The 27,571-nt window shown below is 44.6% G+C and overlaps 1 protein-coding gene across 3 annotated transcripts in view; it reads left to right on the forward strand.

Annotated features, from left to right (window-relative positions):
• tns3 (tensin 3) overlaps nucleotides 1–27,571 on the forward strand; it is a 57,095-nt gene that overhangs the window by 24,171 nt on the left and 5,353 nt on the right. For all 3 annotated transcript variants that reach the window (XM_080726661.1, XM_080726662.1, XM_080726663.1), the window contains exons 13-21: nucleotides 1,841–3,055; nucleotides 13,595–13,752; nucleotides 14,163–14,295; nucleotides 14,804–14,887; nucleotides 20,171–20,309; nucleotides 21,841–22,427; nucleotides 23,565–23,651; nucleotides 24,216–24,347; nucleotides 27,346–27,441. In XM_080726661.1, the coding sequence (XP_080582787.1) occupies nucleotides 1,841–3,055; nucleotides 13,595–13,752; nucleotides 14,163–14,295; nucleotides 14,804–14,887; nucleotides 20,171–20,309; nucleotides 21,841–22,427; nucleotides 23,565–23,651; nucleotides 24,216–24,347; nucleotides 27,346–27,441 (2,631 nt within the window). The remainder of the gene's footprint in view (nucleotides 1–1,840; nucleotides 3,056–13,594; nucleotides 13,753–14,162; nucleotides 14,296–14,803; nucleotides 14,888–20,170; nucleotides 20,310–21,840; nucleotides 22,428–23,564; nucleotides 23,652–24,215; nucleotides 24,348–27,345; nucleotides 27,442–27,571) is intronic.

A 27,571-nucleotide genomic window follows, 5' to 3' on the forward strand; every position in this document is an offset into this window, starting at 1 on the left:
AGAGAGAGAGAGAGAGAGAGAGAGAGAGAGAGAGAGAGAGAGAGAGAGAGAGAGAGAGAGAGAGAGAGAGAGAGAGAGAGAGAGAGAGAGAGAGAGAGAGAGAGAGACTGCAGAAAAGAGGAGTCAGACATCTGTCTCAAGAAGTGTTAGCACCTTGCCACAGTTGCCAGGAGGAATGTTGTAAGGGGGATTTGTTGGAATACTCCTGGGGGATCTGTCCTTCGTGGGTCACACTTGGGGGGGCCCCTGAGCCAGAGCTGTACACGGCCGGATGTGTGTTTCCCCTGCTAACACAGACAGCGTGCTGGTGTGAGTGAGAGTAGGGGGCAACCAGCGGCAGAGGAGGAGGGAGTTCTTTTTTTTTTATCATGCGTGTCTGGTATTCGGATCCTCCACTCATGGTTTGACTGAAAGGCAAGTACTTAGCGTGGTGGAATCACAGGGGTCATGTTCCAGCTCTCTTTTGTTGAGGCACAGGGAGAGTGACAGTGAAAGCAACAGCATTTCTTACTCAAGCCCGAGTTGTACTTGGTTGCACGTCGTGTCACGCACCAGAAATAGCAGATCTACAAGCTCACAGTGCATTGCTGCATGACACATTGTGAGCTTGTTAGATCTGCTGTTTTTGGTGCGCAAAACCGGCGCCCAACTAAGTATAAATCAGTTGGCACAGGTCTTTAGCTTGCACTTTGAGTGCAAGCAAAGAGTGTGCTTATTCAGTGCCTTTATTTTGTGTAAGTAGATCTGTTTTATACTCAATCTTTGGAGTCTGCCGTGAAGTGATTGATTGCACGGTGCGCTGAACCTCACCGACCTGCATATTGTATTTATTTATTTTATTATCCTGCCTCAGGGATTAAGGAGGTTGTTTAGACATATGCTGGAGGTCAAGGGGGCGACGGAGGGAGCAGGGTGGCTTATTAATCACATCAGGGTGAGGAATGCAGAGGTCAAACGCCGAAGATCAATGGCCCTCTGACTCTCAGAATGGCAGACGCATGGCTCTCTGTCTGACTTATGTAACCTGAACATGCGCTGCACCTTTTGTCTGCTGCACAAACACTACAGACAGCACCAGCACCTTGCCAGGTGGAAGAGATAGAGTGAGAGGTGCTCGGGGCAAGATGCCCAGTTAGAAATGTAATATTGTCCATTTTTACACTCTCAGGGTTAAATTAACATCCATTTGCTGTGTTGGGGAAGGTTAGGTGCTTTGGTTTGTGCTTTTTGGGTGTGTCTCATCACAAAGAATGACAGTACAAGCTTTTGTAGGTACTGGAGTAGCCTACACATTTAGATGCCACACTGCATCAGTGGTGGCATCGCTGACATCATTTCCTCCTCTTTTCAATTAGTAACGAGGTAGATAACGTTATCTCTGCTTGTTGTTTCATGTCTAATCTGAAATGTCTGTCATTATGTTGTTAGTCTGTTTTCAGCGTGTGTGTGTGTGTGTGTGTGTGTGTGTGTGTGTGTGTGTGTGTGTGTGTGTGTGTGTGTGTGTGTGTGTGTGTGTGTGTGTGTGTGTGTGTGTGTGTGTGTGTGTGTGTGTGTGTGTGTGTGTGTGTGTGTGTGTGTGTGTGTGTGTGTGTCTACATTTATTATTACGTCTACGTTTCTGTGTATTAATTCCGTGTCACTTGAGTCTGTGAATGAGGCTGTGTTGCTGTCCTGTTTGTGGGTTAACATACCTGTGTGTTTGAATGTAGATTGTAGTTGTGCAGTGTTTTGTTCGTGTTTGTCTGCGTGTGTGTGTGTTTGTGTGTGAAAATGTGTTTTTGTGTGTATGTGTGTCCATACCGGCTGACCGTATGAAGCGCTGCGTCTCTTGTCATTGCAGTGCCACATTCTCACGGTCTAACCCAGGACAAAGTGCCCACTGCCAACAAGAGGAGCCCTAACGGCGGTGTGTCCACGCTGGGTCGAGGGGCGCGCACCACCTCCACCACCTCTAGCCCCGACCACAGCGACCACGCGCTCTCCGCCAGCAGTGACTCGGGCCTCTCCAGCACTTCTCTGTGGACAGACAGACCCGCTGCGCCCGTCACCACCAACAACCACACCAACACCATCACCAGGCAGCCCAGCCAGGGTCCCAGCCGCCAGGAGAAGGCCCAGCTCAAGCGCCTCCTGAGCGGCTTTGGTCTGGAGGACGCCTCCCTGGAGGAGATGGAGGATCATGGCGGCACCGGGCCGGGCGTTCGGAGGTTAGTGCCCGCCCAGGTGCACGTCAACGGGGACCCCCGCCCCCGGGAGAGGGAAACGGACATCCTGGACGACGAGGTCATGACGGGTCACGACCTGCACAGCGTGGACAGCCTGGGGACGTTGTCGTCCTCCTGCCACAAGAGCAGCCAGAACTCCCTGCTGTCGGACGGCTTCGGGAGCCCCGGCGTCGAGGAGCAACAGCAACCCCCGAATCAGCACCAGCATCACCTCCTCCACCACCCCGCCCCGGCCACCATGGAAGACTACGAGAGGGCCTACACCGAGGCTAGAAGGGGCTGCCTCGGCCCGCGGAGCAACTCCGTGGCCTCCTCCGCCCCCAGCAGCACTTCATTGCCCAAGCAGCAGGTGTACAGGCAGGGCAGCTACTCAACGCAGACCTGGGTCCGCCAGCAGCAGATGGTGGCTGCTCAGCAGTTCGCCTACATGCCCGAGGAGGGCGACGACGCAGAGAGGTATCCGGCCGGCAAGCAAGCAAGCAGCCCGCCCAAGCCGGGCCCCCCCACAGAGCCACTCCGCCCGGCTCGGGAGACCCTGGACGCCCAGAGGAACGCGGCGCCTCTCGGCGAGCAGCTGCAGACCGACAGCAGCAACAAGCGGGACGAGGAGTTCAAATCTCTGACGGTGGACATCGACAACTCCATTGACCAGCTCAACCAGCTGATCATGGACCTGGATCCCACCTTCGTGCCGGTTCCGAGCCGCGCCGGCTCGGTCAAGAGGAATGGCGGGTCGCACATGAACGGTTCGGCCACCAAATGCTCCAACGGCGTCAATCACAGACTGAATGATAACAGTACAGCCGCCCTGCAAAACACACAGCAGCCAGGTAAGATAGACAGAGAGACATCTGGGTGTGGTGGTGGTGGTGGTGGTGGTGGTGTGGTGTCCTTTGTGGGAAGTGTAATGTGTAAGGTTATGTGATCATAAGATGCCATGAAGTGTGGTTTCAATGGAATTGCTGGTGTCAATTAGCTTGGTGGTAAGCAAGGTCTGATGACTGTGATTTGTGCTTTTGTCAACTAAACATTGTAAGAAAGGATATAATTGTTTACTAATAATAACACATATGTTGTATTATGGAACTACGATCAGTTCTTCCGTCTTCACCTCTGATGACTCACAGCATGAACTCTTTCCTCTATAAGTACAGAGTTAACTTCACCAAAGCACGCCTTCGCTCCGTCCCCCTCTCCCACCTGGCTGAGTGTTTAGTTGGGCTGAAATAGCAGGGTTGCTGCCAGGTTTTTCAGATGTTTTCAGCATGTTTCTGAGGAAAAGAGTGCCGTTGAGGCTTGTCTGTCTCCAGCTATCTGATTCGGGGATAAGTGCAGAACATGAAGGGAAGCGAGAGCAGCAGATGTCATCAGCCTTTCTGAACACTGCTCTCTTATCGCTTGATGTATTTAAGGAGAACACAGGAATACTGCTGATGTGGTGCTCTTTTTTTGTGGTTATGTGGTATTTATTAACCACATAATAAACCCTATATACTGTTGATCGAGGTCCCCCAGGGGTCTATACTTAAAGGGGCGGCTGCCTCTCAGGAGGTCGAGGGGCCGCTTGGTAAACGATTGGTTCCCAGTTCGATCCCGGGCTCCCCCGGAGTTAAGTGCCTAAGTGTCCTTGAGGCTTGAGCAATACACTGAACCCCCTAATATCCGCTATATAAATTAAAAGCAACATTTACTTGGTCACCATCCCTTTTTTCCCTCTACACACCAAATCTCTTGGCTGAAAGTAGCTGAATTACAAGCTTAGACGTTGTTGGCTTGTAGATATGCGATTTTCTCCGTATTATCGGAAGTTTCTGTTATGACATGCTCAGAATAGGGACCATATTGTTCAGATGGTTAAGAAGAACACAGTAATACTGCTGATGTGGTTTCATTCTGGAACTGGTACATCTTTTTGGGGGTCTGTGTATACTTCTCATTGTGTATACTTCTAATGTCAACAGAAAACCATTTTTTACATTTTTTCATTGGGGTGTTTTGACTGTATGTGTGAGCCCTCCCTGCCTTTGACATACATTTGGCAGCCTCCAAAATCTTGTAGTTTTCCAAGAAAAATAATATTTCACTAATGCTTAAAGGCTGTTCTTTTTATCCAATATGCATCTTCGCCTGTAAGACATTACCAGAATAGAACACATTGATAAGTATTGCACTCTTATTGGAAAGTGCAAGTTGTCACCAATATTGTGAGTTCTGATTGTGTCATTCTTGTGGGGTTTTTTTGTATGATTTTTGGAGCTGTGTGAAACACAGGCTCCCTATACGTGGCCGTGTGGGTCTGTGTGTGTGTGTGTGTGTGTCTGTCTGTCTGTCTGTGTGTGTGTATGTAGCCTGAACTTCCTAAACTTCGGCACGCCACTAGTCCCACAGTTTTGCCACCACACACTCGCGCCATATGTCAAATCGACCGGCTTACTCGGGAATCGTGGGCTATTACTTTTCTAAGAGAAAGGTTCTATAGTTTAATTGATATTAATTTATTAGTGAATTAATTTTCCCCATTGACTTATAATGGGAATTGCAAAAACTCACATTCAATTATTTGTCTCTCGCAAACCATAGGGGCTAGAGTTTCAAGACTTGGAGAGGAGGTTCATAATGATTTCAAGGATTAAATAAAAAATAATTGTGTCATTTGGCCGCATGGTGGCGCCATAACACCCCACTTTACGTTTTGGCCTGTAACTCTTGAACCGTAGGTCGGAAAATTAAAATCACACCCGTGTGAAGTGGAGCTGTGTGTGTGTGTGTGTGTGTGTGTGTGTGTGTGTGTGTGTGTGTGTGTGTGTGTGTGTGTGTGTGTGTGTGTGTGTGTGTGTGTGTGTGTGTGTGTGTGTGTGTGTGTGTGTGTGTGTGTGTGTGTGTAGATCATGTGTACCGATTTTTGTGACATTTGAAGAAAATATGTAGGAAAAGGAGCAAAAAGTGTGTTTTGGAGAAAATTCAAGATGGCGGAAAATCTATCCTGGCGCAAATGGGCGTGGCCTATATGGGGAGATGCGTCTTGACCCAAGGAATCCAGGGAAAAAAGATCCAGGGAAAAAAGAACTCTTGAACCGATCTACGGTTCAAGAGTTACGGGGCAAAACGTAAAGTGGGCCGTTATAGCGCCACCATGAGGTCGAGTGATGTAATTATTTTTCGATTCATTCTTAAAATCATTATGAATCTCCTCTCCGAGGTTTGAAACTGTAGCTCGTATGGTTTACGAGAGAAAAATACTTGAAAGTGATTTCTTGCATTGTCCCATTATAAGTCAATGGGGACAATTAAGCGTTGTTTTTTGTCGATTACGTCGGCATGGTAAGGCGGATCGGAACGAAAGGTAATAGAACACCATTCCCGGCCGAGCCGCACATTTTGATGTATATATTGCGCGAGTGGCGTAAATGGTGCGGCACTAGTTACGCGCCGAAGTCAGGCTACATACACACAGACACACAGACACACAGACAGACACACACACAGACCCACACAGCCACGTATAGGGAGCTGCACACAGCTCCAAAAATATTTTTTCCCTGGATTCCTTGGGTCATGACGCATCTCCCCATATAGGCCACGCCCATTTGCGCCATGATAGATTTTCCGCCATCTTGAATTTTCTCCAAAACACACTTTTTGCTCCTTTTCCTACATATTTTCTTCAAATGTCACAAAAATCGGTACACATGAACCACACACACACACACACACACACACACACACACACACACACACACACACACACACACACAGCTCCACTTCACACGGGTGTGATTTTTTAAATAACACCAGTAAGACTCCCTAATCGGAGATAAGCGACCGTCAGGTCGCAGCATGATTTTAGGGCAAAATGTGTAGGAGCAGTGTCCAAAAAAGTGTTTGAAGAAATTTTCCTGATGTTGGCGCTATATGGGAGAGATCCATGTTGATGACATGAGTGTAGACACAGGGTACCCGCGGATCTTGAAAAGCATTGAAAAGTATTGAATTTAGTTTTGCTAATTCAAGGCCTTAAAATGTCTTAAAAAGTATGGAATAGTGTGAGTGGGGGTATTGAATTTTATCTGGGGCAGAATGAATAAACGTGTCGCCAACAGACTATTAGTTGCGTTTCACTCCGCAGTTTTTTATTCCTGGTTGCCGTCCGACGTAATCCATCTCTCGCTGCCGCTGGTTTTGAGACGCGCTGTCTGCACACACAGCCCAGAGCGTGTTGGCGACACACACTGTGTGTGTGTGTGTGTGTGTGTGTGTGTGTGTGTGTGTGTGTGTGTGTGTTTGCTCGCACGCTCGGCGCACGCAGCAGTCTCACACAGAGAGAATGCTCGTCTCTACTCGGTGCTCGTTGTTGCGTTATTGTCGTCGTTATTTATGTAAGCTAAAGACTCGTCAGTCGCCAGGATGGCATGTGTGGAACCGTCGCAACCCGTTTCGATTGTAAACAAAACGCAGTGCTGTTTGGACGTACTATGGAGAGTCCAATGAACAAAGACAGGACAGCCACCAAACTGTTAGCTGTGCCAACAAAAGGAGCTAACGGAGCTAACACGACCAACTTATTATCAAAGCACCTCCGTCCAGGACAGACATGTCGACCTATAAAAAGGCCTACAAAGAATTACAATGAGAACTAACTTGAAGCATTTAACTCCGCACAAGACACAAGCCCACAGCCCAGTAACTTGATGAGTGTGTTGTCGTCCTGTTAGCGATGTTAGCGATGCGACCTGGCGTTTCCCAAGGAACCTAAGCACAACGGTGGGGGCCAGTGGTGGGCAAGGAGGTAGTGACTATGGTCAGAAAGAAATTAATTTAGATGCTGTTGTGCTTCTGCTTCACAACGTTACTTTTATGTGTATCCTACTTTGGTTTGTTCCTTGTTATTTTAAAGGCCTGATTCAAAGAGAAAAATAAATGTTCATAAAAAAACAATCAAAAGAATGTAGGCTACAATTTTCATTTTGAATTGAACTTACAGTAAATGCCCTTTGAATGTGTGACTAGTATGATCTCAGGCTTTTGAATTGCAAAACCTCAAGAGCATTGTTTTCATTCATGTTTTATTTGGAAATGTTCATTCAACACTGTCAACATGCTTTGCAAAAGGTAGTTGTTACTATGAAAATACAGATTACACAGCCTTATTTGTACTTAGAATGTGAAAACATCAAAGGCAGGCCTTTTAAAAAGTGCACTACCATATACCTCAAGAAGTTCTGTATTTTTCTTAAAATAAAGATTTACATTTTTGCACTAAATTCACCGAGGTTGCGTGGTATCGAAAATGGTATCGAGTATCGATTTTTTCCCCGGAATATTGTGTCAAAGTTAGAAATTGAGTATCATGACAAGCCTAATATGCCAGTCTCTCCAAAAGGATGCAGCCGGTTTTTCAGAACAGGCAGAGAACAGTGCAGGGACCAAAATGGCAACACTTATAACAAAGTCTAACTCAACGAGGATACGGGCAAAGGACAAGAGAGGAGATCTTAGCCATAGATGGTGAAATTGATAAGGCAGTTGAGCTACGACACATGTCATGAAGGAAATCGTGTCCATGTAATAATTGTGACAGGCCTCTCCCCCCTCTCTCCATCCTCGCTGATCTCTCTGGTAGAAATGAAATACAGCGTATAGATTGTTAATTGTTAAGATTGCTGTTACTAAAATTAATTGAGAGAGATGTTTTCCTTTTGGATTTAAAAGGTCAAAGTTACAGTGAAGGTCAATATTTGCCCACATAATTGTTGAAGAGACCGGAATAAGAATATTGGTTGGCCAGGTTTGCATGTGCATTTGATTATTCCTACTGTATATGTGGTAGCTTTTTACTGACACTCTGCTTTGCCACAGACAAACACTGCTTTGTCTCTGATTTATGAATGTGGCCTTACATTTGTCAATTCCTTTGCCGCGGTAATGGTATTGAATTTGTCATTTTAGAGGTATTAAAAAGCCTTAAAAAGTATTGAATTTGTACTTGGGAAATGTGCAGATACCCTGTGTAGACATATTGTGTACCGATTTGCATGATTTTAGGGCAAAATCTGTAGGAGCAGTGTCCAAAAATGTGTTTGAAGAAATTGTCCTGATGGTGGCGCTATATGGGACAGATCCATGTTGAAGACATGAGTGTAGACCAACTGTGTACCGATTTGCGTGATTTTAGGTCAAAATTTGTAGGAGCAGTGTCCAAAAATTAGTTTTGCAAGAATCAACCTCATGGTGGCGCTAGAAGAGGGTCATGTGAAAACTTAGGTTGTGGTTTGGCAGGCAAGGAGTGTGTGTGCAAAATTTGGCATGGATAGGGGGCAACGGTTGCGGAGATATGAGCAGGGCAAAAGTGTGATGTGTGACAGACTGACAGACTGACTGACGGACAGCTGGTCGAGGTTTTGATAGTAACAACCAGCATACCCAACCGAGTTATATCCACTTGTATTGTAACTGAGTTAAACTGATACCTTGTTCAAGAGCACTAGCCATGGTTTTGAAAAGCTGTGCTAAGGAATTCAAGGAATGTTTGTTGCCTTTCTTTAATGGTTGGTCTCCTTCTAGCAATAAGCTTTCCCAGAAGTTGCTCTTGTGGAGGATTAAGAAGTTTCACAATCTTATTTCAGTGGTTACACTATAAAGGTAACTTTATCCATGTCATTGTTTACACATGAGGTAATATTTGATGGCTATCTCTTTTCCCAAGATACTACAGACATCCATTATTATGGTCTTTTTTAGGATTACAACAAGCTTGGCTCGGGTTTGCAGGTTAAGACTTCATTGGGTAATAGACTCAAATATAGCTGGCACGGTGGCACTCGACTGTTCCTCCATTTTGTTTTTACCTGGAGCTTAGTAAGGTAGAGCAGAGAGCGAGAGAGATCTATCTGATGGATGTCAGTGGTGTGTGAATCACACACTTCAATATGTACCTGAGCTTGCCTTGGGGGGATGGGGCATGAAGAATACAGGGAGGGTTTGAGGAATTTCCAACAGAGGAACAAGCGCGCCCTGAGGCAAAGCATTTTCCGTCCGATTCCAAAGGCGTACCTGTCTGTGCATATCAACGACACCGAGAGAGCCATTCCAAGAAACAAGCACCGGAGGCTGGGACGTGCCTCTAAGGTTGAATGTTGCTGTGAAGATCAGGGGACTTCAACAGGGGGCCCGGCACCCCTAGGGGGTCCTCAGAGTTACTACAGGGGGTCCTCCAAATCTTTGTGTGATAGAAACCTTTTTTGTCTCCTTTTTTATATTAACCACTTGAACCATAGCGTCCATATTCAGAGAACTTTAGCCAAAAATAGCAGATCTACAAGCTCGTGAGCTTGTAGATCGGCTATTTTCGGCAAAGAGCTTTGGTGTAGAGGGGAAGAAGAGCAGACTTAGTACAGAGTGAAAGGTCAAGTTTTTTGGAGCGGTGAAAGCGCTCCCAATAGACAGGTATGTCTGTGGCTGGCTATGTGGCTATGTGGCTGGCTATGTGGCTATGTGGCTGGCTATGTCTGTAGCCTGGCAATACCTTAAGTGGCCACACAAGTTAAAGGAGGGGCGCTGTTGTGCAGGCACACACACACACACACACACACACACACACACACACACGGTATAGCTGCTCAGATTCACCGCTCCACTTCGAACCGAGGTTTGATTTTTTTAAGTATTGAAGGTTAAAGTGGATATCTGAAAACACAAATTGACATGGTTCCAAAATACACTGATGATTGTGCTGTCAAAAGATGAAACTACATGGAAACGGGTTGTGTGGGGGTCCCTGCTTCATCTCTCTCTCTCTCTCTCAACATAAGGGCTCCTTTGCCTGAAAACGTTGAAGACCCCTGGTGAAGAGAATTGTGGCCCAGGCTCATTCTGCCTGATTGTGCCACCACACGCAGCAACTCGGGTGTACAGGACAAGTGATTTATAAGACGGGGGACTGTTTTGAATTTATGGATGACGCATCAGTGTTAATCAGATGTACGTTTATCTTGGCACCTGCCGCTGCTTTGTGGTGAATGTTGGCTCCTACAGCAGTGTAACTCCATACAGTAATCAAGCCTACTTGGTTGTGTTGCTTTGTTGCATACTTAACTGTACCTTGCATGGTGATGTGTTGCCAAACATACGACTTGTGGATTCTTGACTCATTATTGTATCGTATTTTTTCATCCAGTTCTACTAGTATGCTTCAAATTAGTGTCTGTATGTTTGTTTGAATCCTTTTAAAATGCCCCTTAGTGCAGTTGGCAAGTGAATAGAGGGATGATTGTGAGAGCGAGGTTTTAAGTTGTGTCAGAGATCTGAGAACTTGGGTTGATAAATAGCATAGATAAGATGGTGGCCCCCATAGGTGCCAAAAGGGGCTCACAGGATGTGGCTCTCCAGAGGGATTCAGATAGTGACATTTATAAACATTTAAGAGAGCTGTTATGAATGTGCAATGAATGACCACTGAGCAACCGTATAGCCTATTGTATTTCTCATTTAAAATGTTACAGGTGAAGACAAGATCACACATCCTGTTCTGGAGAGTCTGATTTCAGGAAAAGTGACTTAAGATTCCTTTTGAGTTACATTTGAGTGGCTCTTTTCAACCATGAAGGAATAACCTTTCGACCAGAAGTCCAGAACCTTTCCTGAGACCATCCACAACCCTTGAAGTTCTGTGATAGTTTTTTTGTTTTTGTTTCTATTATCAGCAGAACTATAACCAGAGCTGCCCCTGAAGTGACACTTTTGGAAAGTATAGGTTCTGGGTTAGTACTACCGTATTTGTCCTGAGCAGTGCCCACATTTGGTTCTGAGAACTGAGCGCGGGAACAACTCTGCAACCCATGAAATACGTAGCACAGCATTGGCAGGTTCACTTTGTTCTTGCAGTTGAAAAGAGCCAATAGTTACACAGTTTATATAGATGAGATGTGACAGAGGTGAGTAGTTAGAGTCATTGGGAGTGTTCCGCAACTATGAGCCCCCCCAGGGGTGTCGCACCAAATTCTGGGCCCTGGCGTACAAGGATTCACTTCAATTATTTTGTGCTTTAACTATTGAAAAATAGCAGATATACAAGCTCACAGCGCGGCACCGAGTGCCGCGCTGCGAGCTTGTAGATCTGCTATTTTTGAAAGATCTGTGAAAATTTGTGCAAGGTTTTTTGAAAAACCTATGTTTCTATGTCAGTGGTGCTCAAACGTTTTCATGTGAAGGACCCCCAAAATGATATGTATTTGACACGGACCCCCATCTCAAAATATTTAGTTCCAGAGACCCCTCGAAAGCAAAGTTTGAGTGAGAACTGAGCCTGAGAGTTGTGTGCGGGAACAACTCCGCAAACCATGAAATACGTAGCACAGCATTGGCAGGTTCACTTTGTTCTTGCAGTTGAAAAGAGCCAATAGTTACACAGTTTATATAGATGAGATGTGACAGAGGTGAGTAGTTAGAGTCATTAGGAGTGTTCCGCTGTCTCTCATCTCATAATGACAGGGCCATTCAGAGTCAGGCCTCCTCAATGAACTCAACAAGTCCCTGGATGTCCTGCTCACACCTCCCACCCACACGCGCACAAAAGACACACGCTGGGCCTCACGCACACACAAACTCACTTGTTATCAGTCTGCTGCATACATGCTGAGCAGTGGTGTGAAGTAACTAAGTACATTTACTCAAGTTTTGTACTTAAGTACCAATTTTTGGGTGTTTCTTTACTTCACTGGAGTATTTCCAATTGTCTGTACTTTTACTTCAAATACTGTACTTTTACTCCACTATAATTGTTTTTAAACTTTAGTTACGTGTTACTTACTGTAGATTTTGATTATTATTACAAAACATGCTGTATATTAAACACTTCAGCCCTATACATTTCGCCCTTTGAAAATAGCCGATCTACAAGCTGACAATGCGATGCTTGTAGATCTGCCATATTCAAAAGATTTTGACATGTTTTTTGTTTTGTTTTTTTCCGGGACATTCTGCATAAAGTACTTTAATGCCAATACTTTTGTACTTTTACTCAGGTAAAACAAATTCCAGACTTCCAGAGTATTTCTAGCCTGGCTTGGCCAGACTATATACTAATGCAGCCAACTAACTGCAGTATACATCCCTTCCTTGTTTTAACATCGGTGGATTGTCTAGCTGTGCTAGACTAGAGTATTTCTACATTACAGTATTGATACTTTTAGTTAAGTAAAACATTTCAGTACTTTTTTTTACCACCTCTGATGCCGAGCCACCCTTTAACGCACAGACGCGTTTGCACGTTCGACAAACTGCTGATGATGAATAATAAAACACAATATAAAGTAAAAGCAGTGTTGGTGCGTGGCATGCAAAAACATCACAACCATGCAGACAATGTGTGCCTAATGATGCCGCGCATTAACACCTCCGGTCCATTAGCATTCCTCAAGCCTGAGAGGGCAGGGCTCTCTGGGAGGGCTCAAATTAACACCCTGGTGCCGAGTGGCAGCGCTCTACAGTGTCACAACACGGGACCCCCATCAGCCCCCCTCCCCTCACCCCTCCGCACCACCTAGATCCTCAGCATTCCCCAGCTGTCCTCTCAGAACAACACATCAACAGCACTGCTCTAGAGGCTAGCGTTGGGAATTGCTGTTCATTTCAGCGTTCATTTGATTTCGTTCTCCCTCACCAAAAAAGATTGGTTCAAATGATTTGTTCATTGTGTTCACCGTTTAGCCCTTCTCACGTAGTTTAGTCCGATGACAAAAGAGGAATGTCTCTCTTCACTCAGCCTGTCAAAATGATGCATTTTGCCACCGACTGGCTGAACCTCGCGTCGCCGGGCATTCCATAAGGGAATGGGAAATGAACGACTTGAGGAACGATAATGACGTTTAAGGAATGAACAACAAATGTGTTCATACAAAAGACGGAATCATTTCAAACACATTTTTCATGAACGTCACAACACTTCTGCAGGCATAGGTTCCATGAGCGAATACATCTGAAATGAAAAAGAAAATTCTTCACTTCTCTCTAATTCAGTTACAATGCGTATGCGATCTTCAATGCTGCTAGTTCAGAATGTAGTCACAAAATTGGCTCCCGCAGTGCAGGTTTGACCTTTGATGACATACAGTATTTGACCATGGGAGTACACTGTTCAATTCTCATCTTTATTCTAGGTTACTACCTCTGAACAGCACATCTGAATGTTCTGTCTTTGTCGTTCTTACCTGTCTTTCTCTTAGATGTTAACTAAGTCCCTTATTTCATCTCTTTACTTGGGGATTGGCAATATTCAGAAAGCTTGAAAAATGTGTGTGTGTGTGTGTGCGTGTGTGTGTGTGTGTGTGTGTGTGTGTGTGTGTGTGCGCGTGTGCGTGCACGCGTGTGTCCAGCTGTCCAGTCCAGTGAGGTACGAGGGGACGGCATACGGAGTCTGAGTCGCCAGGGAAGCAACATCTCAGACCACCCAGGGTTCTGCAGCTCGGGATGGGGCAGCACGGAGGAATACAGGGGTGCACGGACGTACTCTCCCTGCGTACCTCAATCTCAGGTTGGCCTGTGTGTCTGTGTGTGTCTGGGAGAGAGAGAATGACGTCACTGTGGGGTAGAAACCTTGTATCTCCGTTCTCCAAGTTTCAAATGTGTATGTTTTTTGGTAAATGAAAGCCCGGCTTACTTCATCATACAAAAATTACGCACAAATGTAGTGAAAATAGCAGGTCTACAAGCACACAACGCCTCGCACCGCGAGGCGTTGTGTGCTTGTAGGTCGGCTATTTTCACTAGTTTAAATCATTTTTAAAATGATAAATACAAAACGAACGGTTTTGGACGTACAAGGTTTCCAGCCAACAACGTCAATTTACTGTTTTCCGACCTTATATTTAATCACTGCATGCTGGTGGATTCAAACTGGTTCATAATGTAACGTATGCTCTCTTTGTGTGTGTGTTTTTGCAGCATGGCATGCTGTTCAGGAGTGACAGTGTTGACTACAGGGCCCAGGGTCCAGACATGGACACTGGCGTTGAAGCGGGGAGTGACATGACCCCACCCACTCCTGCTTTCCCAATCTCACCCCCGACACCGTATGGTAAAATATGTTTCACTATGCAGTGCACATCATGTAAACCATTGGACCCCCAGGGGTCCTTGAAGGAGTTCCAGGGGGTCCCCAAATAAATGATAATTAGGAACCAAATGGACCCTTATTGGGTCTGTAACTCTGAGTGTACAAACGAAACTGTTTGTACACTCTCAGAGTTAAATTAACATTGATTTTACAATATAAATTGGGGTCTCAGAGATAGAAATGCCATTCAATGGGGGTCCGTAGCCTAAAATGCATGTCAAACTGGGGGTCCTTCAAATTAAAATGGTTCAGAATCACCGGGGGGGGGGGGGGGGGGGGGTCAATTTGGGGTCCTTGACATGAAAGATTTTGAAAACCACTGATGTAAAGTATATCTGTGCACTGTTCTAAGCATGTGTACTGACCCTACTGGCTTTGTTGCGCAAATGGAATGTTTTTGTCCATTGTGATATGCTTGACCACATGTTTGTCTGCTATTCTTGCCTCACTTTTATTTCTTTATTTTCAGTGAAAAATATGTCAGAATTTACACACTTGAGGCAAACTCCATCTCCCAGCATGCAGTCATTTGGAGGCTACAGATCAGAACATGGTATGGTCATAATTATGTCACGGCATGTTTATTTTTATTGCAAAAATGCACACAAAAAGTGCAAGGGACACATTATAAAAGGACATTTCATTACAATTACAATTACATTTCTGTTTGGCTTTGAAGTTGCACATGGCAGATGTGACACATAACCTAAATATATAGAGAAATTACTGACATTTTGACAAGTTTTTACTTTAAAAAGAACATTGATTGTGGAAATAGCCGATCTACAAGCTCACAACGCGTCGCATCTACAGTACATTTCTCAACATGGAAACGATTATGACGATTATGCAAAGTAATTGCGATTACCTCAAATAATTGCGATTAGACGATTATGTAATAATTGTGACAGCCCTAGCAGCTTCTCCACGTTTGACTCTGGAGACATACAGTAGAGTGGACTTGGGAGGTCTGGATGGTTCATGATTTAGTACAAGATCCCTGAACCATTCAATGTATAAACCAACAGTATTATTTTGATAGCAATGCTTCGATAGACAGGGAGCCAGTGTAAAGAGCAGAGAGCTGGAGTGATAATGGTCCATGTTAAGCACTCCAGCTGCAGCATTCTGATTCAACTGCAGCTGTCTGATCCTTTTTCCTTTAGGGAGACATTGTTGTCAAGTTTACTGAAGATGAATGCATGGACACATTTTTCCAAATCTTCTTAATTTGAGACTGAAGGCTGACTTTGTAATGGTCTTAATGTGGCTGTTTAAATCCATGACCATGACTTCTGTCCATGACATCTGGTTGTGTTTTATTTTTTATCATTATCATTAACGCTAAGCATTGACTTTTAATCATTCTTCCAAAGAACAATTACATCAGTTTTTTTTGTATTTGCTTAATTTAAGAACATTTTGGTCCTACAAATGGTTGATCTGTTCAGTTAAGGGTAAACAATTAAAAATGTAAGCTTCCAAGTGACTTGTGTAATAACATGGGTGAGAAGAGAGAATAAATTGAATGCCGAATATTCAGTTACCTGTGCGTCATAGACCCAAGGGTCTCAAAATAGCCAGTAGAAACATGAACAATGCATCAATAGAAACTGACTGGATTTATTGAAAATATAGAAATGTCAGTCCAGTGACCCATTGTGAACCAAAAATAGGATCCACTTAAACTTTGAATGAGACTTTGGATTTGTGGTGGCAAGTCAAAGAATGAACAAAGTGGCAGTTAAGGTAAAGGGGAGATAACAAAAACCAAGCCTGCTCAAAGCCCCTGTAAGCTTCCCTCCACTCTTGACTCACGTGCTATTTTTCCTCGCTAGGCTACTGACTTCAAAAGAGTGAGCGAGCGACCATGAGAAGAAAAAAAAAAAAAGCCATGCAGTGAGCTAGACATAATTGCAAGGGACTGACACAGAAGAAATATTTTTGCTTTTGTGGCGGCGTGTTTGCGATCATCCCCTCTGTTGTACAAGAGAGCTATTTCAGGTCACCCTGCTCTAAGTAATATGCCATGACTGTCAGAGAGGTAACATTGTTGTTCGTGGAATTCTAGTGGTTTTGAGGAGGAACGCAGAAAACAAAGGGCCATCTCATAGATGTGTGCACAGGGAGATTCCTAACCAAGGCTCTCGGTTGCCCAATGTTCGGTTTTGGGGAATGTTTTGCGTGGTTCACATCCTGAAAAGAAACCTTTTTTAGACATAATAGTGATGTTCTTCAGATTAAAGCTTTTTCTCTTTTGTGTGTGTGCGTGCGTGAGCGTGCGTGAGCGTGCGCGCGTGTGTGTGTGTGTGTGTGTGTGTGTGTGTGTGTGTGTGTGTGTGTGTGTGTGTGTGTGTGTGTGTGTGTGTGTGTGTGTGTGCGTGTGTGCGCGTGGGTGCGTGAGCGTGTGTGGACTTTTTTTGCTGTGGTGTTCCTTGGTGGTGGAACACGCCCTATGTATATAGCATTATTCTCAGAGATTGGGAGTGTTGTGTTGTTCTAGTGCTTTGTTGTGCTGCCATTTGTGGACTTTCATGTCCTTTTACCCAAAGCCTGTCATGTCAATATTTACTGTTTACAAGCTCTCTTTTTCTTCTTCTTCTTCTTCAAAGATATGTCCTGGGAAAATAACCCACTTGGCTTCTCGCCTGTCTGGGCTTCTTCTGGAAATTAGACCCCAAGATCTTAATATGGTTTTGCACTGTTGGCCTCCAGTGCTGGAAAGTAACTATTACTTGAGGTCATTTTACTTAGCAATTTTCAATATTTTTACCCTCTACTCCTCTACATCTCAGAGGAAAATATTATACTTTTGACTCCACTACGATTATATGAAAGCTTTAGTTACTAGTTGCTAGTTACTTTTTATCATTATTACACTCTAACCACTTCAGCCCTATATAGATTTCGGCCATTTGGAAATAGCAGATCTACAAGCTGCTATTAGCTTGTAGATCGGCTATTCGCAAAAAGATTTGTCATACACTTTTATACATATATGCAATGTTTTATGCACAAATTCTGCAAAATTAGTACTTTTATTTTTGGTACTTTACGTATATTCTGATGCCAATACTTTTGTACTTTTACTCAAGTACATTTAGAAAAATGGACTTGTATCAGATTATTTCTGCAATGCAGTATTGGTACTTTTACTTATGTAAAGACATTTAGTACTTTTTCCACCACTTGTTGGCCTCTATTCTCAGCAGCACTCTAGTGACTGTTGGTGACCGGAGCCAGTCTTTTTATAGTTCTTATGTTTGTGTGGATCTTTGTCCTCATCTGCCCGCTCACTGGCCTGTTGTGATGTGTGCAAGGGGACAGTGTTGTGATGTGTGCAAGGGGACAGGTTGTGATGTGTGCAAGGGGACAGTGTTGTGATGTGTGCAAGGGGACAGGGGTGCAACAGTTGATCAAACTATAAGCTTTTTAGTCCATTATGAAAATTTGAATTTATCACTACTTTTGGGCATGTCATTACAGTAGGAAGTTTGTCCAATAAAGTCAAAACATAAAAAAAAGGTGAAAATAGAAGATCTGCAAGCTCACAGCGTGTCTACTATCTACTCTGGAGGAAGTGTTGCGAGCTTGTAGATCTACTGTTTGAACTATTGTGTGTGTGTGTGTGTGTGTGTGTGTGTGTGTGTGTGTGTGTGTGTGTGTGTGTGTGTGTGTGTGTGTGTGTGTGTGTGTGTGTGTGTGTGTGTGTGTGTGTGTGTGTGTGTGTTGATTGATTTGTGGAAAAGGTTAGAAAAAGTCATATAAGGACAATTTACAATTTAGGCATTTAGTAGACGTTCTTAATCCAGAGTGATTTACAGTAAGCAGGTAAATACCAGATGATACATCAAATGCATAGAAATAGTAATCTAGGATCATAGGTAAACCAAGAACCTATCATCAGTTTAAACAGTATAATATAAAAAAATGAAGAAATGATCTGTACATTGAAACTATACGCACTATAGCAGGGTTCCCCAATAGGCGGCCCGCGGGGGGCTACTGTCTGGCCCACACCAACCCCAGTAATAATGGTGGTATAAGAGCAGCAACAACACTAGTGTATCGTCGTTGTCGGGTGGATATCTCGTATCTCCAAATTTGTACGTTCTTTGGCAAATCATATAAGGCCGTCACACAAAAGTAGTGAAAACAGCAGATCTACAAGCACACAACGCCTCGCACCGAGGCGTTGTGTGCTTGTAGATCGGCTGTTTTCACTAGTTTAAATCATTTTTAAAATGAGAAATTCAAAACGAACGGTTTTGGACAAGATTTTCACCCGACAACGACGAAAACTGTCGCTGGAGTAGTGGGAACGCCACCGTCGCCCTCTGCAATGTTGTGGCCCTCGGCTTGGTACCCTAGACATGATTTGGCGGAAAACTAATTGGGGAACCCTGCACTATAGGATGCCAGGTCTACAGATGAACCTGGCATCTGTCTATATAAAATAACTTGCTATCTAAATTTCAATTTAGCCTTTGCTTGAGACTGCGAGGTCGACAAATGCTGCTACATCTCCTTGTCAGGGGTGTCACAAGGGGAGGGAAAGTGGGACCCATAGGTGATGGGGCCTTCATTATTTTATACTTTAGCTGTTGAAAAATAGCAGATATACAAGCTCACAGCGCGGCACCGAGTGCCACGCTGCGAGCTTGTAGATCTGCTATTTTTGAAAAGTCGTGGAAATGTGTGCAAATCTTTGAATATATGTACTTTTTAAGCGAACATTTGTAACTCAAATATTGCTTCTGGGGGTGTCCCTGGAACTAAATATTTTAAGATGGGGGGTCCGTGGCCAAATACATATCATTTGGGGGTCCATAGAAACATAGGTTTTTCAAAAAAAACTTAGAAGGATTTGAAATATTCAAAGACCACACATTTTCATGACTTTTCAAAAATAGCAGATCTACAAGCTCGCAGTGCCGCTGTGAGCTTGTATAGCTGCTATTTTTCAATAGTTAAAAGCACAACATGTGAGTGAATCCTTGTACCCAGGGCCCAGAATTTGGTGCGACACCCCTGCTCCTTGTACACAGTGCCTGGTGCCCATACCGTGCCAAGAAACCTCAGACACTTGCGCAAGAAGCACCGCATTCAGCGGCACCACGTGTCCATGGTTACGGCGACTCAGGGAAGACGGGGCACAAAAACATTTTTTTCCCTTCACCCAGTGAAAGTGTCTCTGTACACAGAGAGCACAAAGGAGAAGCCAATGGCTCTTGTCTGCTCTGCCCCTCTCGTTTCGCCCATAAAGGTAACCCATGGAAACGTCGACAACTGAGCTACGTGGAAACGTGCTGTCAAGCTTGGGGGATGGGGGCCCTGTCACTGACTCCGAGCTATGATTGATGGAATAAAAGCTTTTAGATGATTATGTCAGGGGGCTTTTAATGTCTGGGCTGTGATTGAGTCTGACTCGTTGCCTCTGTGGTTGGAGGCAGGTAATCTGTCTCCTGCAGATCGATGGCCACGTTTTCATTTCGTACTTTCAGCTCCCTTGTTGATTGCTTTATTAGAGGAAAAGCCCTATTGCTCCTTCATCTTACTTTTGCTATTCACAACAACAAATACATTCCTCATCATATCCCATTATAAGTTCTGGAGAACATATGTATTACATGATAAGCATGTTTTCAAACTATGTTCTAACTCCAACCTGTATCTTAGGTATTGTGATATTTGAAATGAGGACCGTATTCCTCTATCAATAACACATTTCATGAGCTTTAATGATGAACAGAAACTTGAACTATAATCCAAATTTGTTTCTGATACATTTTGTGTTTGTGTCATTTCTAATGGATTCTCTTTCCCTCACCCACAGAACTGCGGGGATACCCTGAGATGGTTGCTCACCACGGCCATCCAGAAGAGGGCTTGCCAGACTCCGCCCTTAGCTGCCACAGGTTGCTAAGCAACACACGCTCCGCCTCCATCAGTGGGACACTCCAGCGGACAGAGAGGTATGCAGTGGCGGAGGAAGTGCAAGTATCAATTCCACAATGTAGGAATACAGGCACGTGCACACATAGACATCAAAGGGGGCTTGAGCCCCTGCCCCCCCTCTAAAAAGTGCCCTCTCCAGACCACTAATGCAGTTTTTACTATGGTGAAAGAAATGCAAATGCCCTCTTTCCATGCCCTACCTGAAGGCAGCATTCAAGAGAATTTTGCCTTGTCTAAACTCTCCTGAACTTGAATGCATCATCTTATGTTGAAAGAATTGCCCTCTCTGTTTAGAAATCCATGCTGTTACGCCACATCTCCAGTATTGATTAGGCTTGGTTCAGTGTGGTATTAACTCATCTACTGCCATTTAAATATGCCTTCTTTGGGATCTCCCCGCCATAAGTCTCCATAGACTTCCATGTAATTTATAGTGCACAGATCATGCACGCCCATGCACAGATCATGCACCATGTTTGTGCAGGCTGTTCACAGCTTTCAAACAAAAAAATCAGATTGGAAATCCATTCAGGCATTCTTGAGAAAATAGCCATTATGTTTTACATGTTATGTAAGCAAAGATGGCTGCCCTGTATGAAAGATGGGGTTGTATGGGGGTGGAACATGCAAAATCGCGATTGAAATCATGTTTACTAGATTTAATGGGGTCCAAAAATAATAATAATTAAAAAGAAAAAACTTTTTATATAAAAGTCGATTAAAGTCGCTTGGCAGGGAAGTCCATAGTGAGATAGTTGATCTGAAAGTCGACCGGCACTAAGTGAGTTAAGCACCGAAAATAGCAGACCTCCAACTGCAACACGTTGTGAGCTTGGAGGTCGCCTATTTTTTGATATTTCCACCAAAAGGCCCTTTTAGAAATGTCAGCCCCTGCCTCTCTAACATTCTATGCACGTCCCTGTAGGAATATGCTCTGTTATAATAACTAGTTACAAGTAAAAGTCTGCTATTCAGAATGTACTTGACAGCGTGTCGCAGGTTCAAATCCCATTCCCGACGACCTTTGCTGCGTGTCACTCCACATCTCTCTCTCTCTCCCTGTTTCCTGTCTATCTCTACGATCTCCTATCAATAAAGCCCCCAAAATATTTTATAAAAAAACATACTTAAAGTACAAAAATGAAAAGCACTCATTACGCAGCATGTCCCTTTTCCAAATGTATAAAAATCTTTTGAAAACAGCAGATGTACAAGCTCACAACGCGTTGTGAGCTTGTAGATTGGCTATTTTCATATAGCCAGCAAGAATACGTATATAGGGCTAATAATCAAAATCTACAAAGTAACAAGATTTCAAATAATTGTAGTGGAGTAAAAAGTACAATATTTGCCTCTCAGACGTAGTGGAGTAGAAGTAAGTAAGTATTGAAAATTGGAAACACTCAAGTAAAGTAAAAAATACCTCAAAATTCTGAGTCCCAAGCTGAACCTGAACCTGAAGGTATGATTGACTAATCACTGTTTTTACTAATGCTGTTCTTGAGGAATGTTCTTATTTTCTGATCCTTCATGGTGGTGTTTTCGCAGCTCTTCCATGGGACAGTCGTGGTCAGAGCTTCCCCTCCTCAGCCGCCAGTCGTCCCTGAGCGGCTATCCCTCCGCCAGACAACCTCCCCAGCAACACACCATGTCGCTGGACTACGGCCACCACTCCCCTCCCTTGTCCCACCCGCACCCTCACCCCGCACCCAACGCCCACAGCTCCCCGCGAGGCAGCCAGCACAGCCGCATGGCGCGCTACGCCCTCAGCCACAGTCCCAGTCCTCAGAGCTTCGACGAGCAGGATGACATGGGCCTGAGCTACGGCACAGAGTGCCCGCCGCCCTCGGCCTCCACCTTGGTTCCCCTGGGGAACGGAGGAGGCATGGTGGACAGGGGTCTTCTGGCCTCGCTGGACGGCCAGGGTCGGCCCGGCCCCCCGCAGGCCCTGGTGCATCCGCCTCTCCTGCCCGAGAAGAGGAGGCAGTCGGACGGGGAGCATTCCCTGGGAAGGGCGTCTCCCGCGCCCAGCGGCTTCTCCAGCCCGCACAGCGGGAGCTCCCTCAGCATCCCCTTCCCCAACGTCCTGCCCGACCTGTCGGCTCAGACGCCTGGCACGGCCTCGCCCCTTCCTGGTAAGCACTGGTGTAAAGTAACTAAGTACGTTCTCTCAAGTGCCATACTTAGAGTAACATTTTGAGGTATTTGTACTTTGCTTGAGTATTTCCGATTTCCGACACTTGTACTTCTACTCCACTACATCTCAGAGGCAAATATTTTTTACTTACTTTTACTCCACTTTTACTCCACTACTACTAGTAACTACTACTAGTAAGGCGCCTCTGGGCGACATGCGACCTCACCCTTGGCCAGTGATGTATATCGGACCAGATACCCATATATGGAGACCCCTGGTACCCATATATGGAGATCCATGTACTGTATATGGTACATCCCTTTTATGCCCATACATGCCACACAGATATGGGCTTTCTTCCTCCATATATGGGCATTCCCATATGGAGTACTGTTAGATATGGGCTTAATATTGATGACATCAGGGATCTCCATATATGGGCATAAAAGGGATTCTGTTAGAGTGGTTCCCATGACATCACAACATACAATCCCTTTTATGTCCATACATGGAGATCCCTATCTGAACCAGCCACACAGATATGGGCCATGTCTTGGCCATCTGGCCAGTGCTCACATAGGTGATGTCACAGTGATGTGTCAGGGGAACCACAGTGTCAGGCGTGACCTTCAGAGGTACACGGATGCGTGGACAAGGTTTTCATAGTAAACTTAGGTCGCAATTATATGGCAACTTTAGTTACTAGTTACCTTGTAGATTTTGCATTGCACTTAATTTGAGAATAGACAATCTATAAGCTCAATGTGTCGCATCGCAACGCATTGTGAGCTTGTAGATCAGCTATTTTCAAACAATTTCTAATACATTTTAAACATTAGAAAAGTTGTGAAACGTGACATTCTGCATAGTGAGTACTTTCTACTTTTTGTACTTTAAGTCAATTTTGATACCAATACTTTTGTACTATTACTCAAGTAGGCCTAGATATTGAATTCCATACTTCTACCTATAGCAGAGTACTTCTACATTGCTGTATTTATACTTTTACTTAAGTAAAACATTTGAGTACTGGTAAGATTAGGTTGACCTGATTTAATTACCCCACATAGATGAATTTTGTTCTGTCTGTCTTTATGCTTTGTGAAGACTGAATGCATGTCTCTGACTCTTCCAGATGTGCTGGCTACCAAGCAGGTGACTGTAAAATTTGTCCAAGACACGTCTAAATTCTGGTACAAGCCCGATATATCAAGGGATCAAGGTAGGCTTCCAAGTTATTTTTGAAAAAGTCGTGAAAATGTGTGCAAATCTTTGAATATATGTATTTTTAAAGCTAACGTTTGTATAACTCAAATTTTGCTTCTGGGTGGTCACTGGAACTAGATATTTTGAGATGGGGGTCCGTGGCCAAATACATATCATTTTGAGGGTCCTTCAGATGAAAAAGTTAGAGAACCACTGACATGGTAGTCTCTCAAGAACAGACTAACTGAGCTCCATTTAAGTGAAAAGGACCTTTTCTTTGAAGATGGCTAGCCAGATTGCTGACATAGAAACATAGGTTTTAAAAGAAATCTTAGAAGGATTCAAAAGACACTTATAGAATCGGGTCAAAATTCTAATTTTCACGATTTTTCAAAAATAGCAGATCTACAAGCTCGCAGCGCGGCACTCCGTGCCGCGCTGTGAGCTTGTATATCTGCTATTTTTCAATAGTTAAAGCATAAAATAATGATACACAATAATGTGTACCCGTTCTAAATGGGTTAAGTATATTGTGGCAAACATGGACTCATTACACACTGTTTTGTATCTCTCTTCACAGCCATTTCAGTCCTGAAGGACAAGGAGCCTGGCTGCTTCATTGTGCGGGACAGTCACTCCTTCAGAGGGGCCTATGGGCTGGCCATGAAGGTGGCCACACCCCCTCCCTCAGTCCTCCAGCAGAGTAAGAAAGGTATGGTGGACCAGTGGTTCTCACCCTTTTTTAATTTCAAAGATACACAGTTTTAAATGCATTAGCTGACGGACGCCCATTTCACACAATGTTTTGTCTTTGAGACCTCAATCCCTCAGTGTTAAATGTGTTAAATGTAAAAGTGTTAAATGTACAATGGAACCAAATGGACCTGTTAAGAGTCCATATGGTTCCATTTGTACACTCTCAGCCGTTTGGTTCCAAACTATCTTTTAAGTGGGGACCCCCTGGAACCCCCTCAAGGACCGCTGAGCTTCCCCGGGCCCCACATTGAGAACCAGTGTAGCAGAGGTAGATGACCTCCCAATCTGACTGATTTAAAAATGTAATCCAGATTGTGTCTACATTGATGACCTGCTTGATGCACCACATTTTATAATCAATACAGTCAGCCTGTTCTAGAGCAGTGGTTCTCAACCTGTGGGTCGGGACCGCCAGGAGGGCCCCCACATCATCTCCAGAAGACAGTGAAGTGACAATCTAAGGACTTAAAATATCTTACTCTTCAAAAGGGAGAATGAAAATAAAAAGACCATTAATGTGTCAAAAGTAATCAACAAACTAATATAAAAACATGGTCAAACATTGGCCAAATTGTCAAATAATACAATAAAGAGACAAAATACAAGCTGTAGAGATCAGGCAGCAGGGTGGACTGACTGTAGGGCCATCCTGGGAATCACACGGCCACACATAAAAGCCAGCTACGGTTACAGGCCTCTGAACGCACCTCCATGGCTGGAACCTGAGAGTCCCTCCCTGTGTTTGTGTGTGTGAGAGCTCCTTGCTCTGGGTCTCTCTCCTGGGCACTGCTGTGATAAAGCAAAAAACAGGCCCCCATTGCCAAGTAGTCTTAGATGTACAGCTAGGGTTACACCACCTAACAATGGATGTGCTGCCTTCATACGCCTCCGCTGATCCCAGCGCCTTCTCCAGGGAAGGTCCCTGCCCCACATAACCTGACGTGCAATCAGGGGCGTCACAAGGGGGTAGGAAAGTGGGACTGAGTTACCAGGGCCCAAGGTGGAGGGGCCCTAGTAACTTTAGCTATTGAAAAATAGCAGATATACAAGCTCACAGCGCGGCACCGAGTGCCGCGCTGCGAGCTTGTAGATCTGCTATTTTTGAAAAGTCGCGAAAATGTGCGCAAATCTTTGAATATATGTGTTTTTTAAGTGAACATTTGTAACTCAAAGTTTGCTTCTGGGGGGTCCCTGGAACTAAATATTTTGAGATGGGGGGGTCCTTCACATGAAAGAGTTTGAGCATCACTGACATGGAAACATATAGGTTTCTTGGCACACATTTTCAAGATTTTTCAAAAATAGCAGATCTACAAGCTCTGCTATTTTTCAATAGTTAACATTCATGGGGGGCCCGCAGTGTATCCTTGTACCCAGGGCCCAGAATTTGGTGTGACGCCCCTGCGTGCAATGGTTGTATCAAGGGGATCGAGATGTTATTTAAATGCCTCGTCTTGTTTGTTTGTGCGTACGCACTGTGAAACGCTGACAGCTGTTTTTAGAAACCGTGGCGGGTCTGACGCGATGAGGAAATCGCTCCAAATTCTCCCAGACAGCATTATGTGGCTACACATCATCAATGTGGAAACGAGTAGCAATTTATTGATCATGAAATATCATACACATAATTTTCACCACAAAGAAAAAAGGCCCCATGAACTATTTCATTGTTTTAAAACTTCACAGGCTGTTTTTAAATTCAGAAATTACTGTATTCTCCACCGAGAACAATCCATCCGGCGATAACTAATGGTTGGTGCCTCCTCCAAACTCATCCCCGGTACCAGCCCCGGTGCTGCCAGCGTGTGACCGGTCCATTTGTCCCCGCACACCTGTCCTTTTGTTTGTCCTGGTCCCCGTTGCAGCCCGATGGCACCTGTGGTGACATCATGACACGGCCCCACAGAGCTGAGGGCATTGTGGATCCTTAAGAGGGCTGAAACCCAAGCCGGCATCAGGAGAGAGAGGGCCTCTCTCCGTGTCTTTGTGTCGAGACATTCCTCACATCGTGCGCTCTCTCCTCCGGACCCCTCTGAGGCGCTTCTGTTAAATCATCGTAATCCCATTAATCTCTGCGGCGATCGAATGTGGTGATTCAATATCGGGCGTTGTCGGGGTGGAAACCTTGTATGTCCAAAACCGTTCGTTTTGTGTTTATCATTTTGAAAATGATTTAAAATAGTGAAAATAGCCGATCTACAAGCACACAACGCCTCGCGGCACGAGGCATTGTGTGCTTGTAGATCGGCTATTTTCACTAGTTTCGTGCGGCAGCCTTGTATATGATGAAGCAGGGCTTTATTTGAAAAAAACATACAAATGTGAAACCTGGAGACATAAGGTTTCTGCCCGACAGTGACGATATGCTGTCTGCAACACTTCTAAGCACCAGAAAGAGAAATTGTAGCTACACAGAGGCGCATGTCTGGACCTGGTATTCAGGTCAGGGCTATTGAAAAATAGCAGATATACAAGCTCACAGCCGCGCTGCGAGCTTGTAGATCTGCTATTTTTGAAAAGTCGTGAAAATGTGCGCAAATCCTTGAATATATGTATTTTTTAAGTGAACATTTGTAACTCAAAGTTTGCTTCTGGGGGGTCCCTGGAACTAAATATTTTGAGATGGGGGGGGGGGGTCCTTCACATGAAAAAGTTTGAGCATCACTGACATGGAAACATAGGTTTCTTGGCACACATTTTCAAGATTTTTCAAAAATAGCAGATCTGCCCGACAGTGACGATATGCTGTCTGCAACACTTCTAAGCACCAGAAGAGAAACTGTAGCCACACAGAGGCGCATGTCTGGACCTGGTATTCAGGTCAGGGCTAAACGAGATGTGTCAGACAGGGCATGGACAGAAGCCAGACCACCTCTGTTGTCGTGTGACACAACATAATTATAAATGACCTCTGATGTCTCACCTTGTAATCTCTTTAACTCTTTCCACATTAGGAGGAGATCTGTCCAATGAGCTAGTCCGTCACTTCCTGATTGAGTGCACACAGAAAGGAGTTCGATTAAAGGGCTGCCCTAATGAACCCTATTTCGGTGAGTACTTGTGTCCTTTACTTGAACTGAAACACTGCCACCTTGTGGCGCTACTGGCAGTGGCCGTCAGTTCAGAAAAAGCTAAGGTATGGCAACATGACTGGTGTCTTGTACGCGCGCGAAGGCGCGC

Source organism: Nannobrachium achirus (assembly GCF_963921795.1).
Source record: "Nannobrachium achirus genome assembly, chromosome: 5".
Classification (NCBI taxonomy): domain Eukaryota; kingdom Metazoa; phylum Chordata; class Actinopteri; order Myctophiformes; family Myctophidae; genus Nannobrachium; species Nannobrachium achirus.